This window comes from Drosophila ananassae, chromosome XR (assembly GCF_017639315.1).
Source record: "Drosophila ananassae strain 14024-0371.13 chromosome XR, ASM1763931v2, whole genome shotgun sequence".
Lineage (NCBI taxonomy): Eukaryota > Metazoa > Arthropoda > Insecta > Diptera > Drosophilidae > Drosophila > Drosophila ananassae.
Genome location: NC_057932.1, coordinates 3,798,640 through 3,817,449, shown reverse-complemented (window position 1 = coordinate 3,817,449; position 18,810 = coordinate 3,798,640). Strand labels below are relative to the sequence as shown.

The following is an 18,810-nucleotide window of genomic DNA, read 5'->3' as shown; positions in this document are numbered from 1 at the left end:
TGAATATATGGTCGGTAAATTTAAGTTCTAATAAGACACCTGAGTTAACCTGATTTAATCATTCTGTGCCGTACCCATAGAGAAAGCACGTAGTCTGGTGAGGGCTATATCGATAAAATGACATGAGTTTACTGTTGGCACATAGTGCCAAGACCTACTACCCAATCAAGATACATCAGCAGGTCACAATATACAAGCATCAGACCTACTAGCCTATTAATAATGTAACGATAAGCATAAGCCAATATCCAACCTACTAACCAGGCACTTGTCGATGGCACCGGAAGCAGAATCAGCATTATCAGCGGGAAGAATGACCGACTGACCGAAGCAAGCAAAAACCAGCCAGCGAAGCCGAAATGCGTGTGGAAAGCAGTACATGTACAGCGAAGCCGCAATGCGTGTAGAACAACATGATTGTGTGTACATGAACAAACAATCTGAGTCAGCAGATTCAGATGTGGGTGACCCTAGAATTAACCTTAGTTTTAGCACGTCCATAACATTGACCTTTCTTAGATTAAATGATGTATAATTTAGCATTTTATATAAGAGTTGTTCTTCTGAAATAAAGACAGTTGCGAAATCAGAGTCAATCGTCTCGTTACTCAGTGTCTAAACCACGGCACTTAAAAACAACGTACTTCGAGTGATCCTGTGTAAAACGGTTCACAAGTAGGACTCTCTGAAAGCTATCTACGTGGCTCCAGTGTAAACGGACCACCAGTAGAACTTTCATCATCGAATCTACTTCGAGTGGCTGTGTAAACGGACCACAAGTAGAATCCTCGGCATACCAGTCTACATCAAGTGTTGCTCCCGTGAAACGGACCACAAGTAGACCCCGCATTACCTAAATACTTGGAGTGTTGCTCCCGTGAAACGGACCACGAGGAGATCCCGCGGCATATCAGTCTATTTCGAGTGTTGCTCCCGTGAAACGGACCGCCGGTAGACCCCGCGTTACCTAACCTACTTCGAGTGTTGCTCCCGTGAAACGGACCGCCAGTAGGACCGGCCGATAAGGAATCAGCCGAGCCACCATACCACCGGTACTTGAGGAAAACCAGCCCAGGACTTCAAGTACCCACCATCCACGCCAGCCTGATCACAGCAAGCACCTGGTCAACCCGATCAGTCCCTTGCAGAATCCAGGTAAATTAGTCAGATTCATACATTTCTTGACTACGACTCCGAGACCAACCGTTATTCCTGCAAGTTCAATTTTGACGTAGTTGCCGCATAACGCTCTACGGACGAACATTTACATTTCGATCGATTTTGCTTTATGTAATTTGTTAATCGCCAATTTTGAAATTTATCCAAATCGGAGTCTAGATTGAAGTCTAGATTGGGCACTAGTCAATCTATTGTGAAGACAAAGCTTAAGGTCATCAGCGAACATAGGAACATTTTAATTAGTTAAGGAAAGGGCAAGATTTTACATTAATAATGTAAAATTAAGGATCCTTGGCAGACCAGATGTTACATCTTTAAAAAAGACACTTTGGGTTTATTTCAAATATGTGGCGCGAAACCCAAGTCAAGAGATAAGTTGGAAATCCCAAAAGATAGTCATTTTACTTAAAGGAGTGAATGGGAACCAGAGTCAAATGCTTCAATAAAGTCAGAGTGAATGAAGTCGGTTTAGAATCCGTCCATGATAAAAGATGTTAGCTACAATAAGTTGGTAGTGGTGGAGCAACGCTTCAAAAAGCCATGCTTTAAAAAACCATGGTATGGTGATTATTGAACTACAAAGGTGTTGAAATTGTGGAGTTATTGTTGCAATTAGTTTTTTAAAAAGCTTTGCAATTGCTGACAGTTAAAAAATGCCGCTAAAAACGGTCGCGTCGGATTTTTTGCTTTTTTTATTCAAAGAATAATTTCAACATAAGGAGAGGATGGAATTTCTAAATATTACATTAAAAAGTTTAAGGAGCGGTTTGCACAGCCCCTCTACGGTGTTATTCAAACTACAGCCTTGAACTGCGTCGAGGCCTGACGAATAAACAGGTTTAACCTTAAAAGGGTTGAAGATTTGAAGACTGATTTAACAGCTGAAGACAACTAAACTGTGAATCGAGAGAGTTAATTATTAATTTTGCGAAAACCACAAACCAACTCATGAACGATTTCGTTTTGTCTTGGACAACAGAACTATCACATCAAGAATGGAGACCAGCAAAACAATACCGAAACAGAGGCCAAGAACCGCAAATACTTAGTGTCTTGTAACGTCGGCGATAGGTCGGCCGGGGTGGCAACCCGGGGCGGGAAAGTAGCCTACGTGGCAGCCCTGTTGCATAGTAGGACCCTATTTAGCTATTTTGTTACGGGTTCTGACGATCTGGCAATAACCATGAAGCGTAGGTTAGAAAACCGCGTGGGAGCAGCTTTCTTTGGCGTTTTGACCAAGGAGTGAGAAAGTTCAGCCGATTATTAGAAGTCAACGAGGAATTCAGAAAGGGCAAGAGTGAGAGATTACCCGCTGAGGGATCATCGCGCTTTAAGGAGTTGACGTGGGACCGGCATTAATCGAAAGGCCACAAGCGGCCGTTTGGTGGAGTACGCTAAGCCAAGTTGAGGCAGGTCGCGGATTGTAGAGGCGAGGTGAGTCGATTAGGTTAGGTCACAGTCGTGTGAGCCTGACGTAGATGATTTGCGAGGGTCATGGCAAACCAGTTAGATGCTCATTGGCGACGAAGCAGGCCTTGAGCGGCGCGCGCAGAGAAAGCATAGAATTGCGCCATTCGGCCATTAGGCGTAGAGTGAATCTCAGAAGCAGAGTGAGTCTCAGGAGCAGAGCGAATCTCGCCATTCGGCCGCCCGTGCGGCGAGGCGGAGAGGGGACTCGACTAGTTTTGAGCTAGAAGCTGAGTGAGCTCAACTGGAGCAGAAGTAGCGGCAAACAGACGCGTTCGTGGCGCTTTAAATGGCGCTCAGCTGCGGATAAGATTCGGCCCTGACCTCTCGGGAATCGTCGTGAAATAGTCGGCAGATGTAGGACAGAAAGCAGGCGCTTTCAAGGAGCACTCCGTTGTTCAAGGGAGTTGGGGGTTCATCTGACTGATGGCCTAACGGTGCCGAAGGACGGGAAAGAGGAAGTAGTGTCCGGAGACATTCGGGCTAGAGCACTGCTGCTGGCCATGTGATTTGCATTGGCGTTGTTTACGGATAGGCGAAAGTCATCCCGATATGTATATCGATATATATATACATATATTCTTTCCTTTCTAGCCTCGAGCATGTGGAAGCGCTTCGACAGCTCGGCGCGGATAAATAAAAAGTGAGTAATTTTTGATCCATGCCAAGCCAGCTGAAGTGATGCGGAATTCTCCGATCAATACATTGCCACGTTTTCCAAACTCCGACCCAAGCGGCTTCACCAGATTGATAGATGACCTCCGTATTGCTGACATTTAGTTCGCGCTTTTGAATGATATCAAGCCTCGTTACGATGATGAGTCGACTTTCCATGGTTAATACAAAATAAAATAGCTTACACGATATTAATTAGCCACTTTAGTATTGAGTCTTTGGTATTAGCGTGCGCCATTGGCGCGAACGGTCTCGCATTATAAAGCGAGTGAAGAAGGCGCTTTGGAAATGAAGATTGATTACACAGTGTAACAGTGTTTTTGAACTTTTGAAGTGACATTGTAGGAATTGTTTATTGGGTCGAGTATATCACAAAACCATGTTTGAAATATTTTTAACACCCTCAAAATCTTGATTTATGGTTAAAAAACCGTTTTTCGGGACTTCTTTGCGCTTAAAAATTCCTGAACGCGTTTTTTATTTAACCGATTTAAAAATTTTTGGTGTTTTTCAATAGTTAAATGTTGTAGCTTTTGAAAAAAAAAATATATCTTCGATTTTTGTTAACAAAAAGGACAACATTTTTACACCTGAAACTGAAGTTTTCGACTTTTATTCGTGTTTTTCGGATTTTGACGCCAGTTTTTCGGTACAACTTACAAAAATTCTGTCATTTTTCCCACATATCAATGTTGTCTCATTAATTCTGAATAAAACGAGACAAATTTCATAAAAAAATAATTAAAATTGGTGAAGTTATAACGCTTTTCCAAAAAAAAGTCAATAAAACCATGGGAGCACTATAAGAAGAAGAGCATATTCCTGTCTTATACACACAGGTACTCCGGAGAGGAAAAGCGTTATAACTTCAAAAATTTTTATTATTTTTTAATGAAATTTGTCTCGTTTTATTCAGTATTAATGAGACAATATTAATATGTGGCATAAATGACAGAATTTTTGTCAGAAGAAAGCAATATACTCTTATTTTTATACACATTGTTTCTCCGAAGCGCTCGCTAGGGTGAGTTGACTTTTTTTGGGAAAAGCGTTATAACTTCACCAATTTTCATTATTTTTTGATGAAATTTGTCTCGTTTTATTCAGAATGAATGAGACAACATTGATATGTATCAAAAATGGCCGAATTTTTGTAAGTTGTACCGAAAAACTGGCATCAAAATCCGAAAAACACGAATAAAAGTCGAAAACTTCAGTTTCAGGGGAAAAATTTTGTCCTTTTTGTTCAACAAAATCGAAGATATATTTTTTTTTCATAAGCTACAACATTTAACTATTGAAAAACAGCAAAAATTTTGAAATCGGTTGAAAAAAACGCGTTCAGGAGTTTTTACGCGCAAAAAAGTCCCGAAAAACGGTTTTGTTTTAATAAATAAAAATTGGAGGGTTCCAAAAATATAAAAAAAATATTTTTGAGTTCCCTTCGACCAAATTAACAAGCTACACTATCTTGTTTCACAAGTGTTTTTTCACTGTCGCACCGTGTTATGTATACATTCTTCATAGTGAATTCAAAATTTTGAAAATAAGTATTTTGTACAAAATTCATAGACGCGATCTGCCTCTTTTTATAATAAAAATATTATTCTTTTAAAAAAATTGTTTTTTTTGCACTAATGGGTATCTTTATTACAAGATGATTATTATATTATATTATATATTATTATAGATGGCGTCCGCCATCTTGAATTTATGATGTTTCACTTCAGATCCGCGATCAGTGACCCAAAAAACGTGAGGATACCAAATTTCATCTCAATCGAAGTGAGCATTGATTTTGAGGCATCTTTTCAGGATTCTGCCCCAGTGTGCGCTGATAGCTCTTGTTTGTTTACAGAAAATTTATTTAAAACGGAATGCGCACAAAAAACACGATCGCCCGTTTTAAGAAAAACCAAGAAAGGAAAGCTAACTTTGGGCGGAGCCGAAGTTTATCTACCCTTGCAGTTGAATCGCAGTCCGCTAGGTGACGACACGCATATTATAATATTAGATATATAGCGGTTCGTATATAGTCGGCCGATCCTTATGAAATTTGGCATTTCCAATTATTTTGCCCAGGAATCCATTGAAACTCCCATCCTTCTAACTTTAAAAACAACGAAGTTATGGCATTTCCGATCAATCAGTTATATGGCAGCTATAGTATATAGTCGGCCGATCCCAGCCGTTCCAACTTATATACTGCCTGCAAAGGAAAGAAGGGTGTGTGTAAAGTTTCAACTCGATAGCTTTGAAACTAAAAGACTAATTTGCGTAGAAACAGACAGACAGACAGACGGACATGCTTATATAGACTCAGGAGGTGATCCTGATCAAGAATATTTTCGGGTCGGAGATGTCTTCTTCACTGCGTTGCACAAATTGGAAAAGCTATGGCATTTCCGATAAATCAGCTATATGTCACAATCTTTGAATTCTATGGCAGACAGACAGACAACAGACGGACATGATTATATCGACTCAGGAGGTGATTCTGATCAATAATATATATACTTTATAGGATCGGAGATGTCTTCTTCACTGCGTTGCACACTTTTGACCAAAATTATAATACCCTCTGCCAGGATATAAACATGTACCATTGTTCCCATTTACTTTTGTTTAGTCAAATCTTAATGAGCTTCCTAGGCAATTATAGGGAAATAAAACAGAAATTTTAGAGTAGGAGTAGTAGAATACCCACAGCTCTATATTCCAATAAAAGATCAGAAAATAGGAAAATATAGAAAATGAGGGAAATATTGATAAAATAATCTAAGTCGCGATAGCGCAGCAGAAACAGAGATTTAGAGCGGAGTTTCATACTCAAATTAGGAATGGAACTGCGTGCTGTTACGAACTACGCCTACGAACTGTTCAAGGCGCATCAGGAAAGTAGCGGAAGTAGTGAGTAGTATGTCAAGCCGTTACTATTATTTGAAATATCGGGGCCCCAGAACGGGCTCAACTAGTCTCATTTCGGAAAATTTCATGGCCGCGCTGCCGATAAGTAAGGAAAAACATAGAGCGGACCGTGGGAAAAAAAAAAAACTTCACTTTTTAAAAAAAACAAGAATAAAAATAGTGATTTTCCACAAAAATCGAAATTAATCAGACCGAGGTAATAAAAACCAGAACCCAACGACCATAAAATTTAGACAACAGACAAGATTTTCGAATAATCATTGAAATACTAATGACTTCTCATCTTGGCAAAACTTGAAAATACCTCACTCTCAATGATATCTCGCACGCTTAAGGATTGCTAGCTAAATTATGCTACAAACGACCAGGAATTATTAAGACAATTTTGTGGCAGATGCCCTGTCGAGTCAGAACATAAATGCTCTACAGAGCGAGCCCCAATCCGATGTTGTCACTGTGTCCAGCGAACTTTCGCTGTCGAATCCACAGATATCCTGGTATCCACAATAATCCTGGAGGAAGCCAGTCAGTCTCCACCCTAAAATAAAGGCACATGATTTATTTTAAAAACAAAAACGAGCTGCTCGAAAAAGTTGAAAAATTATTTCTTAATTGCAAATTGTCAAAGTTTACCATTGTGCAACAGTTGTTTTCGAGTGATATTATGGTCGTTCGTGGCCCAATCTTAAAATTAATTTATGCCTTCCTCAACACAAAGACCATATACTGCGACAATGAATCAGTTTCCAGTTCAGAATCCATAACTTCCTTGTTGACAAACCAGTACGGTCTGTACGGTGTGTCTGAGGGATAATTGAAGTGATTCCAACGCACTTTAATAAAGCAATCTCTGTTTATCGCTGAGCTATCACCTTAAACAAATAAATTGACGACACTATGGAACTAAAGTGGGCCACGATTGGGTATAAAGGGACCTTCGTCCGTCCTTATGCAATTTTGTACATAAGATATTTTGGTCAAATATAACATGTGTGGAAAGCGACCGATCCCGGCCGTTCCGACTTATATACTGTCTGCAAAGGAAAGAAAGATGTGTGCAAAGTTTCATCTCGATAGCTTTAAAACTGAGAGACTAGTTTGCGTAGAAACGGACAGACGGACATGCTCATATCGACTTAGGAGGTGATCCTGATAAAGAATATATATACTTTATAGGGTCTCGCCTCGCCTCGCCTTAAGTGAGTTTTCATTTCATTTGGTGTGGCGTTTCTTAGATACAACCACATAGGTATACTTCTACATCAGGGTTTTCGGATCTGCCTCCCAATTATTTGTATTATTAATTATACCCTTGCAGAGGGTATTATAATTTTGGTCAAAAGTGTGCAACGCAGTGAAGGAGACATCTCCGACCCTCGAGTCACATTACACTCAAAGAACCTGACGACCCACTGTTCTAAGAAACCATAAGATATAAATCTCTTTTCTTCAGCTGCCCTTACAGTCTAACCTAACTCAACAACATTTTAGTAACAATAATAGAAACAAGAAAGGAAAGCTTTCGGGCGGCGCCGAAGTTGATATACCCTTGCAGTTTAGTCGCAGTCCGCTAGGTGGCGCCACGCATCTTATATTATTAGATATGTAGCGGATCGTATATAGTCGGCCGATCCTTATGAAATTTGGCATATTGAATTATTTTGCCCAAAGAGTAATCTGTACCAAGTCCCATCTTTCTAACTTAAAAAACACCAAAGTTATGCCAATTTCGAACGTTCTATGACAGCTATAGGATATAGTCGGCCGATCCTTCTGAAATTTTGTACATAAAATATTTTGGTCAAATATAACATGTGTGGAAAGTCCCAACCTCTTACTTAAAAAACACCAAAGTTATGGCATTTCCGATCAATCAGTTATATGGCAGCTATAGGATATAGTCGACCGATCCCGGCCGTTCCGACTTAGATACTGCCTGCGAAGAAAAGAAGGGTGTGTGCAAAGTTTCAACTCGATAGCTTTAAAACTGAGAGACTAGTTTGCGTAGAAACGGATAGACGTACAGACGGACATGCTCATATCGACTCAGGAGGTGATCCTGATCAATAATATATATACTTTATAGGGTCGGAGATGTCTCCTTCACTGCGTTGCACACTTTTGACCAAAATTATAATACCCCCTGCAAGGGTATAATAACAAACAGGAAAATTGTAGATCAGATAATGTTAAGTCTACTATCTTTTTACGAGAATATAAATCTCCAAGACAGTAAAAAAAGACAATATACACAATTATTAAATTGTATAAAACACAGAAGCGGAATATGAAATAGAAAATAGCTTAAATATATGTTTATTTATAAATAAATGAAAAATTTTATATTAATTAAAATTTATTTTCAATTAAATTTATACAAAAAATATTCCGAAATGCTATATATTTACATATATGGTACTTACTCGGTTAAATGGAAAATAACCATATCTAACATCTCAAAATTAATATGTGGTAACTTGTGGACCAGCTTGTGAACTTCATTAATTCGTTGGTTAAGGGTTTCTATCTCTGTAATATAAAATAATGTTTTTATTATGTTTTTGAAAAAAAACATGGCGATTGGGTACAAACTTGCTGATTCAATGAAGTCATTGTGATAACGGTATGTCATTAAGGGCTCACTTAAATTTCGAAGATACATTTTCAGAGCACTTGCTATGGTATTACTTTCTATTAAATCGGTGTATTTTTCATCCGTAAATATATCTTCAGTTTCACTTAAATTTAAGCCCATTGTTAAAAGCTTTCCGATTTTTGTTCCGACGCCACTTTTCCGGTAAATGCCTTCATCTTCCAAGCCCCGACTTTCTAAGACTTCAATGCAACGGCGAACAAATATAAATCCAGATTCGTTAAGTTGATATGAGTCAGTTGATTTTACTTTACCTGGAACCATATTCATCTTCGAAAGAAAAAAAAACTGTCAGTATCGTATGTTGAGTATAATGTTGAATGGTATAAATTGCTAGGTATTATGTACTCCGTGTTTATTTTGGGCTTATAAAAAAATCATAAGACATTAAGTCAAGAAAATCGAATAAATACTATCTTGATTCCGATTATGATGATCACTTATACCAAACAAAATTTACCCGCCCTAATGAATCTACGCTGTATAAATACTTATGAAATATAATAAAGAAATATATTAACGAATGCCCTAGCATGCACAAGATGACATTATTGTATATAGCCGAAGAATTAAACATTTTTTGTTTGTGTTCAATTGGTGGTGTTTGGTAATGAAATTTGTGAAGATTTTGTTTACACATTTTTTAAAGTTCCTTAAGCTTACTTAAAAAATTAAAAAAAAAACCTTTTTAATTTAAAAACATATAACTTTAAAACCAATGAAGCTATCTAATCCAATGAAGCTTCGTTCGAAAGGATTTTAAACTATTGAAAATATAAAGACTATAAGCCAATAGTAAAACAAGGAACGAAGGCTAACTTGGGGAGGAGCCTAAGTGCCTATAAATCCTTGAAGTTGCGTAGCAGCTTATATATGGTTATATGGCACATATTCTTCAATGCATAAGTCGGCTGATCCTAACAAAATTTGCCAAAATGGAATCTGTATAAAGTACCATTCTTATAAAACACCAAAGATATACCCATTTCAATCATTCAGTCATTTGACAACTATGGGATATAGATGACGGGTCCCAACTTGTATACTGCATGCAAAAAAAAAAAGAATGCGTGATAATTTTGAAGGCGATAGCTTCAAAAACTGAGAGATAAGTTCGCGTAGAAACTCGAAAAAGATAGACAGAAAGACGAAAATGCTTATATCGACTCCAGAGGTGATCCTGATCAAGAATATATACTTCGTAGGGTTAGAGATGTCTCCTTCAATGCGGTGCACACTTTTGACCAAAATTATAATAATCAGTATTATAATACAAGAGTATAAAATATAATATATATAGAATATAAAAATAACACGTGCGGGGTAAAAATATTTTGTATGCGTAATTTTTTCGTCACCAAAACTGAAATCAGAAATTTTGGGCGTGGCATGTGGATTCTTCACCGATATTTTACCTCGTCAAGAGGTTTGCCACAGGCAAATCTGAAACTAAACAAGAAAGGAAAGCTAACTTCGGGCGGAGCCGAAGTTGATATACCCTTGCAGTTCAGTCGCAGTCCGCTAGGTGGCGCCACGCAGCTTAAATTATTAGATATGTAGCGGATCGTATATAGTCGGCCGATCCTTATGAAATTTGGCATATTGAATTATTTTTCCCAAAATAGAATCTGTACCAAATCCCATCTTTCTAACTTAAAAAACACCAAAGGTATGCCAATTTCGATCGTTCTATGACAGCTATAGGATATAGTCGGCCGATCCTTATGAAATTTTGTACACAAGATATTTTGGTCAAACATGTGTGGAAAGTCCCAACCTTCTAACTTAAAAAACACCAAAGTTATAGCATTTCCGATCAATCAGTTATATGGCAGCTATTGGATATAGTCGACCGATCCCGGCCGTTCCGACTTATATACTGCCTGCAAAGGAAAGAAGGGTGTGTGCAAAGTTTCAACTCGATAGCTTTAAAACTGAGAGACTAGTTTGCGTAGAAACGGACAGACGGACAGACGGACAGACGGACATGCTCATATCGACTCAGGAGGTGATCCTGATCAAGAATATATATACTTTATAGGGTCGGAGATGTCTCCTTCACTGCGTTGCACACTTTTGACCAAAATTATAATACCCTCTGCAAGGGTATAAATATTATCACTATCAGAATGCCCCCGACTAAACATGTAAAGTGTAGCTGTCAGCATATTCCCATCACCTAACCGTATATCCATTATATAATTTCGCGAAGCTTTCACTTTAAAACCAAAATGTGACGGCTCGCATCGGTCAGCTGCCCGACATACATTACAATCAGTATCTACAAATGCAACGAACACATTACCAATATCCACAAAGACAGTATGCCCCTCCGTGTCGTGCCTTCGCGCCTTAGCCACAATCACGACACATCAAAAATGGTCAATTATATGAATCAACCACAGTTTGAATTGGGGAAAAGGCCATTTTTTCCCAACGAATCATCCCATCGACAAAAGATAACGGACATGTAATATTCACACAACTACAGTTTTCCGAGGGGAAGGTTTTAAATGAGACAATTTCTAAAGCAAATGAGTTGCAAGACCTGATCGAGAAATTACGTGAAAGAGAAAGAATTTGGAGACGAGTTGGAAGAATTGTCAACAACGCTCATGGCAATTGTTAAGGCAGCCCCAACTAGAGCTCGACTTCCCAGTTCGGGGTTCAATTTAACCCTAAAACCGCAGACGCTCAAATCGATGCCAAAAATACAAGTAAAAGAAAGCTTAGCAATTGATCAGGCAAAGATGGGAAGAGCCACCCGATTATGAAAAATTGCCGCAGTGGTCCGATTTCGAAAAAATATGAAATCGTAGGTACCAGCACCTGTCTGCTGAAGTGACTTTCAAACCAAAACGGGAGAAAACTAGGTTTAGGAAGCATCGTAATAGAAGAAGTACGCATCAAAAAAGGATGGATGGATGCACAGGTGACAAGGAGGGCAAAAATGGTGAAGGGGTAGCGCGTCCGTGCAAAAAAGCAGGAGGAAGCGGCGACGACGTGGAACGTAATGGGTCCTAGAGAGAGCTGGGACAGTGGCACTCGGAACCGACCGTGTTTAGAAACTTCGGTGGAGAAGAAATTATATCGGAAGGGAGGGGAATATGAAGTGGGGCGATCCCTGGAAGAGATTCGGAGCCCCGCGTAGCAACATCAAAAGTCCAGAACCAAGGAGGACCAAGGGCGGTAGGAAAGGAAACCCCTCAACGGCAGTGTGGTGTGATTTCTGTAAAGGAGGATTAACGGCGGAAATCGAATCAGGAAGGATTAACGGTGGGAAGTGAGAGCAAGAAGTAGTAACGGGCGCTTCTGGCGCTATAAAAGAAGGACCACTGGACTGATTCGAAACCGAGTATTCTAGGAAAGCTGGAGGTGTTGAGTTGGAGGATCGCCTTTACAGAGGCATTAGAAGTGATAGGCTGAAGGACCCCCATGGGTAAGTCCCACAGTCTCAAGTGCGAGAACTAAATCAAACGCGAGTATAAAGAAGCGAGTGCGAAAGGATCCGGGATCCTTGGCCAAACTGAAGCCCAGGGTAAAACGAGTCGGCCCAACAACGAAACCAATCAGGGACACCACGGTCCAGTCAGATGATTCATGATCCAGACTCGCTGGGGCGTACGCAATGTGATCTTCTGGAATAAAGGGGGCGCGATACTCAAATCTTGCAGGACGTATGCATGCCGGTGTATGGCGACGAGTGGCAAAGGACTGTGTCCTGAAGGGTGGGAAGGCCCTTCATGGCCTTGTCCGAATGCCAGTCTCCAAGAAAGCACATCTTGCCCGGCGTATGCCTGGGAGGTGTGCCGATTGGCGAGAGGATGGGTGAGACTCAGTAAGCCAGTAGCAGAGACACGGCTATAGAAAAGTGACGGAAGCAGCAGGAGGGAATACGCTGGAGAAAAATGTCAACGGCAGCAATGACAACGGGAAAAGAATCATAGTAGCAGTAGAACGGCGACAGCAACGACAGCGGAGGCAGCGACAGCAAGAGCAGAGAAAGAGCCCGGCAGCCCGAGCACGTGAGTCCGAACAGAGGAACCCATTAGCCGAACCGGTGCAAGGCATCAAGACCGCAAGTCATATCCCTGGAGGTTGTAACTCGGTTTAACGGCGGAGCCGAGCAGAAGCGGCCAGAAGAGCAGCGAGGATCCGGAGGAAGAACTGATTTCGGTGAGACGACATTCGAAATCTGTTCATGTGTAAATAAATCAAGAATAAAACACATAAGTAAAATAAGCGATTCTTGATATTTATGGCCTCGGGGAATCACGAAATTCGGTGAAACGATCCCATAACCTCTGTGAGTTAGCCACGGCAATTGTTGCGAGCAGAAAGTAGCAAAACAGTTCGTTACAGCTTAAGAATTAGATGCCATACAAGCCAGCCCTTTCCTTGCCACCTCCTATGCCGACTGGCCAGATTTCTGTGCCCTTTTTAAGACCACGATTGACAGCCATCCTCACCTAACAAAAAAGAAAAAGCTCCGGTGGCTCATTTCATGCCTGCGGGAGTCAGCCTTGGAGACGGTGAGAGCGCTGAAAATTACTGACGCGAACTACGATGTGGCCCTTGCCCTATTGCGTAATCGTTTTAGTAATTTAAATTTTAATTTTCCAGTCTCTCATCTATGATATCCTGCAGCTTCGTGTGGTCGAGCCAGGGTCTGTTGCTACTTTGCGGAAGCTATCGGATTGGTTTAATGGGCATATGAGGGCTCTCATGAGTTCCGGATCAGCTGTCGAGATCCAAGGATGCTTGCTCATCCAGATTGTGGTCCAGAAGTTGGATCCTGACACAAAAGCCAAGTGGGAAGACACTCTCGACGGAAAAGCGAAAGCCTTCCATCTTGGGATTCCATGACACGTTCTTGGAGCAAAGGTGCCGGACCCTTGAATGCGTCCACTTTTCTTTGTCTGCGTATCCACCAGCTAACCAAGTGAGCCGAGGTAGATCTTCGAATAACCGATCTGCGTGCATGATTATTAACGCCAGTCCAGCTCTATGCGCCCTGTGTGGTAGAGGTGGAAAAAACATCGACGTAACATCGATGGTTTTCTGGAAACATCGATTATCGTCACTTGCAACCGAGAAACAGAAAGCGTGGTAAGCAGATAACAAATTTTAACAAATTTTCAAATGTAAGCAGATAAACAAATGCCCAGATTCCATGGAAGCTTTGAAAAGCATTGCAAAGCAATACTTTTGCGTTCCAGCATCTTCCACGGCGTCCGAGAGGATCTTCAGCAAAGCTGGCCAAGTCATTAGTGGGCGCAGGAGCTCTCTTAAACCAAAAATTGTTAACATGTTGTTATTTTTGAACAAAAACAGCTTCCTTTCTAATCTCAATTTTTTTTTTTTATTAAACTTTGCTTTTATTTATTGGATCTTCTCTTAATTTTGAGACTAACAATAAGTTTTCAAATCTTAACATTAACATTTAACTAACAGTAGACTAAGACTGCATTCTGGTTGCACGTTCCTCTAGACGGTCGCTGGGTGGGTAGGTCATTGCGACGAAGTCGTGATTGGTTGCTCAACCTTGTTAGACCTCTCGCCAGGTGGTTAGGGTGCGACAATAGCTTGCTAAGGTACTTTTCCTTCTGTTCTGCGATCACATCTTTGACTGGAAGAATGTTTAAGTCGCGATGTATGTTTTCGTTGCGAACGTACCACGGTGCCCCGGTGATTGTTCTCAAGATCTTCGACTGAGCTCGCTGGACTATGTCAATATTGCTATTGCTGGCATTCCCCCATAACTGGGAGCCGTACGTCCATATGGGTTTAAGTACCGAGTTATACAGCAGGACTTTATATTCAAGGCAAAGGGGAGACCGAGCGTTGATAAGCCAATGAAGGCTGCTGGCTTTTAGCTTTAGGTGGGTTCTTTTAGCATCTATGTGCCGACGCCATGTGAGTCTTCTATCGAGGTGTACTCCTAGATATGTTACCTCGTTTGCTTGCGGGAGTAGGGTGTTGTTTAGCGTAAGGGGCGGGCAGTTTTGCCTATTCAAGGTGAACGTAACGTGCTTGCATTTTGGTTCGTTTACTTTAATTCGCCAGTCTGATAGCCATTTTTCAACATCCACCAGATGAAGAGCTAGCTGCGCAGTTGCTTGCATCGGGCATTTTGAGCGGCTAAGAATAGCTGTATCATCAGCAAACGTAGATGTTGTTAGTCGTGTGCTTGTCGGGATGTCTGCTGTGTAGAGAACATATAATGTTGGTCCGAGTACACTTCCTTGAGGAACCCCAGCTCCAACAGTGAATTCGTCAGTATATCAGTGTTGCACCTCACAGCAAATTTTCTGTCGTAAAGGTAAGACTCTAAAAGCATGTGGGTATTACAAGGGAGCATTGTCTTGATCTTGTACATTAGACCTTCTAGCCAGACTCTATCAAATGCTTGAGAGACATCTAGAAATATTGCGGTACAGTACTCGCGTTTTTCGAATGCATTCCGAATTTCTGCTGTTATCCGGTTGACCTGCTCAATTGTTCCGTGCTTTTCACGAAACCCAAACTGATGTGACGGGATTCCTTCCTGGATCCTTAGTTTATACGAGTCAGAATGCATTTCTCAAAGAGTTTAGATAAGCATGAAAGTAGGCTTATAGGTCTATACGACGTGGGAATTGTGTGGTCTTTTCCCGGCTTTGCTATCATTATTATAATTGACTTTTTCCATCTCGCTGGAAAGTGGCCAAGTTTTGCGATGGCATTGAAGAGCTGGGTGATAGTGCAGACGGCGCAATATGGAAGCTCAATGATCATTTTGGGAGTTATGAGGTCGCAGCCTGGTGATTTTTTCGGATTTAGTTGGTTTTTGATGATATTGGCGATTTCGTTTGGGCGAAACTCGATTGGTTCATATTGAAGCTGAGGCTCATATGGTAAAGTCGGCAAAGTAAAGACACTAGTGGCCGGATTTGGTTGGAAGATATTTTTAAGGTGATTGGCAAACGTGCTGGCTCTGTCTGCATCGCTGCGCGCCCAGCCGCCTGTGGGATTTCTAATAGGCATCACGGTTTCTTTCGGTGAGCTTAGAGTTGGGTGAGCTTTCCATAGTGAGTGTTTTGTACTAGAAGTTGACAATTGCTCTATATAGCGGCGGTGGACATAAGCTTCTTCTTGCTGTAGGGCTTTAGTAAGCTGACGTGAGGCATGTCTAAAGCTTTGCTTAGCAGATGGCGATCTGTGGAATTGCCGCTCGCGACGTAAACGCCGCTTTTCGAGGACGAGCTGTTCGTTTTGTAGATTTGTCTTTTTATTGCTTTGTGTATTTATAGTTTGCGATGTTGAGGCTCGAGCTGCAGAGACGAGTACAGACTCAAGTGAATTAACAAAGCTGTTTACGTTGGCTTCATCGTGGAGATGAGGACTTAGCTCAATGTGTGAGCTGATATATTTTCTGTACTTAACCCAATTGGTTTTCTGTGAGGTCAATTTTGATGGTTGTTCCAATGTTCCTGGATGTCGCAGTAGATTAAACAGGACAGGCGGGTGATCAGATGAAAGATCCGATAGGCAATTGGCGCTTATCAGATTTTTATGGATGTTTTTGGTAATCGCAAAGTCTATTAAATCTGGTATTTTCCTTGGGTCTGCCGACCAGTATGTTGGTGTGCCAGAAGAAACATAGTCGAGCTTGTTCTTGGCTTTGATAATTGCATTATAGAGCTGCTTCCCTTTTGGAGTCACGAGACGGGATCCCCAGTGTGTGGGCTTGGCATTGTAGTCTCCTGCTGCTATGAAGTGGAAGTGCTCCAAGTGTGTTGAAAAACTGCATAAACTCATCTTCAGCTATATTGAAGCGAGGGGGGCAGTATACGGCGGCTAGTGTAAGTTGGTTGCCAGTATTTAGTTGTATATTTATAGATGTGGCCTGTAGGTAGTTTTTAGCAAATTTGTTTTGATAATGGTGCTTTATGCGGCTTCTGATTAGAATTCCAGTCCCACCATGTGCTTTACCATCTGGATGATTTGTTCCGTAGAATGAATATCCTCGTAGTTGAAAATTGTATTTGTTTGTAAGGTGTGTTTCCGAAAGCAGCATTACATCGATATGATTGTAGAGTAGGAATTGAGCTAACTCAAGTTTATGTTGCGAAACGCCGTTAGCGTTCCACGTAGATATCCGTAGGAGAGCCATTATTTGGATTGTTGTGAAACCAGCATTTGAATCAATAGATTTTGGTTGTGCATAAAATCTTGCATAGTTGTGCGCATAAACGACATAAATTCCGTCAGGCTTTGTTGTAGGCTGCATATCATAGCTTCAAAGTTGCTTTTTGGCTGCTCTGTTGGTTGATGTTGCTGAGCCGTGTTCGGTTCTTGGTATGCTAATTGCAGAAATGAGCTTCTTGAGGCAGGTGTCGCTGGTCCTGATTTTAAGGCGCTTGCGTATGTCACATTTTTGTCAGAGTTAATGGGTCCTAGTGAGGATCTGGCTGCAGTCGAGAAGAAGACTTCAGGGTTTGATCTGGACGCCGTGAACTGTCCATTTTGAGTGCGGGCAGCTATTCCTTTCTGGTGGATGCGACTTTTCAGCTCCTTATAGACTGGGCATCCTCTATAATTAGCAGTGTGATTGCCACCGCAGTTGCCGCACTTTTTCGAGTTGCTGTCATCTTTGCTCGCTGGGCAGTGTGCGGAGTCATGAAGCTCTCCGCAAACTGCACACACCGGGCGCAGTTTACAGTATGAACTTGTGTGGCCATATTCCTGGCAGTTCGCACATTGTACCGGGCCATTGCGTTTGTGCGGTTCCTCAACTGTAATTCTGCGGTGCAGCAGGTACTGAAGATTGTATATTGGGTGCACTTCGTATTTCTTCAGGAGCTTGGTTTCTGGTTCGAGCTCAACCTTAAAGAGTGGCTGCGGCTTTCTATCCCTGTTAAGGATATTAAAGACTGTCTTGGCGCTAAAACCCTTCTCCTGTAGCGCCTTTTTTATCTCTGCAGGCGTTACTTCGGGCTCTATGCCCTTAAGTACGACTTGCAGGCCCTTGCTGCTTTTTAGCTGATACGTGTACAAGTTCTATTTATTCTCGGTAAGATATTTTGATAATACTCTGTAGTTATCTTCAGACTTCATTTGAACTTTTGTTTCTTGACTGTTGCCCTTTACAAGGGGTATTATGTGGAAGTTATCCTTACCAATAAGCTCAATAATTTTGTTGACAAGAACATTGGAACTTTTTTCGCGTATATAGATAGGCGGAGGTTTTGGCTTCCTTTTCTCAACTTCAGTGGATTCGACCGCCTCAACCTCATCGGCGTCTGCCAAGATTTTAAATCGGTTTGAGTCAGTGGGCGTTTCTTTTGCTGCTAGGCTAGCATTGCCACGGGTTATTTTGCGTTTGGAATTCAGGGGGCTCAGCTTCCTTTTGATTTGGATGTAGCGATCCATGCCAGTCTGCACAGCCGGCTTAATATAGTCATTGTTTTTGTTTTGGTTTTCGAGCAGCGCGGACGTATTGCTATTTGCGCTGCTAGCTGATGACGTCGTTAAACGCGCTGTCGATACGGTTGCGGTTGTTGTTGTTGTTACTGTTGACGTTGTCAAAGAAATTGAGGTGCTAGTTACTGCACTCTTTGGCTGCAGAGACATCGATGGTATCGAGGGGGAGCAGGAACGCGCTCTCTCGCTCTCTCGCTCTCTACGTTTAAGAATTCGGTAAAGTTGGGGGTAATTGACCGCGCTTGATCAGAGCTTGCATGGTTTTCGGTTGCTTTAAAAGAGAAGTACGCATTGTTTCTTTGTACTGAGAGCCGTCTCTCGTCTTGCTCACGTTGACGTTGTGTGCGAACGTCGTTTAAGCTCATTGCAGTCGAGGTTGATTTAGTTTGAGTTTTAAGAGTTGTGTTTTATATTAATTAGTTAATTAATTATTCAATATAAAC

General features: G+C 41.3%; 1 protein-coding gene across 9 annotated transcripts in view; it reads right to left on the bottom strand.

The window, feature by feature from the left end:
* The window catches only part of LOC6502589 (rho GTPase-activating protein 26), a 323,527-nt gene that overhangs the window by 51,189 nt on the left and 253,528 nt on the right, over positions 1-18,810 (bottom strand). For all 9 annotated transcript variants that reach the window (XM_044717279.1, XM_044717277.1, XM_044717278.1 and 6 more), the window contains 2 exons: positions 8,842-9,172; positions 8,673-8,778 (listed from right to left, as the gene is read on the bottom strand). In XM_044717279.1, the coding sequence (XP_044573214.1) occupies positions 8,673-8,778; positions 8,842-9,172 (437 nt within the window). The remainder of the gene's footprint in view (positions 1-8,672; positions 8,779-8,841; positions 9,173-18,810) is intronic.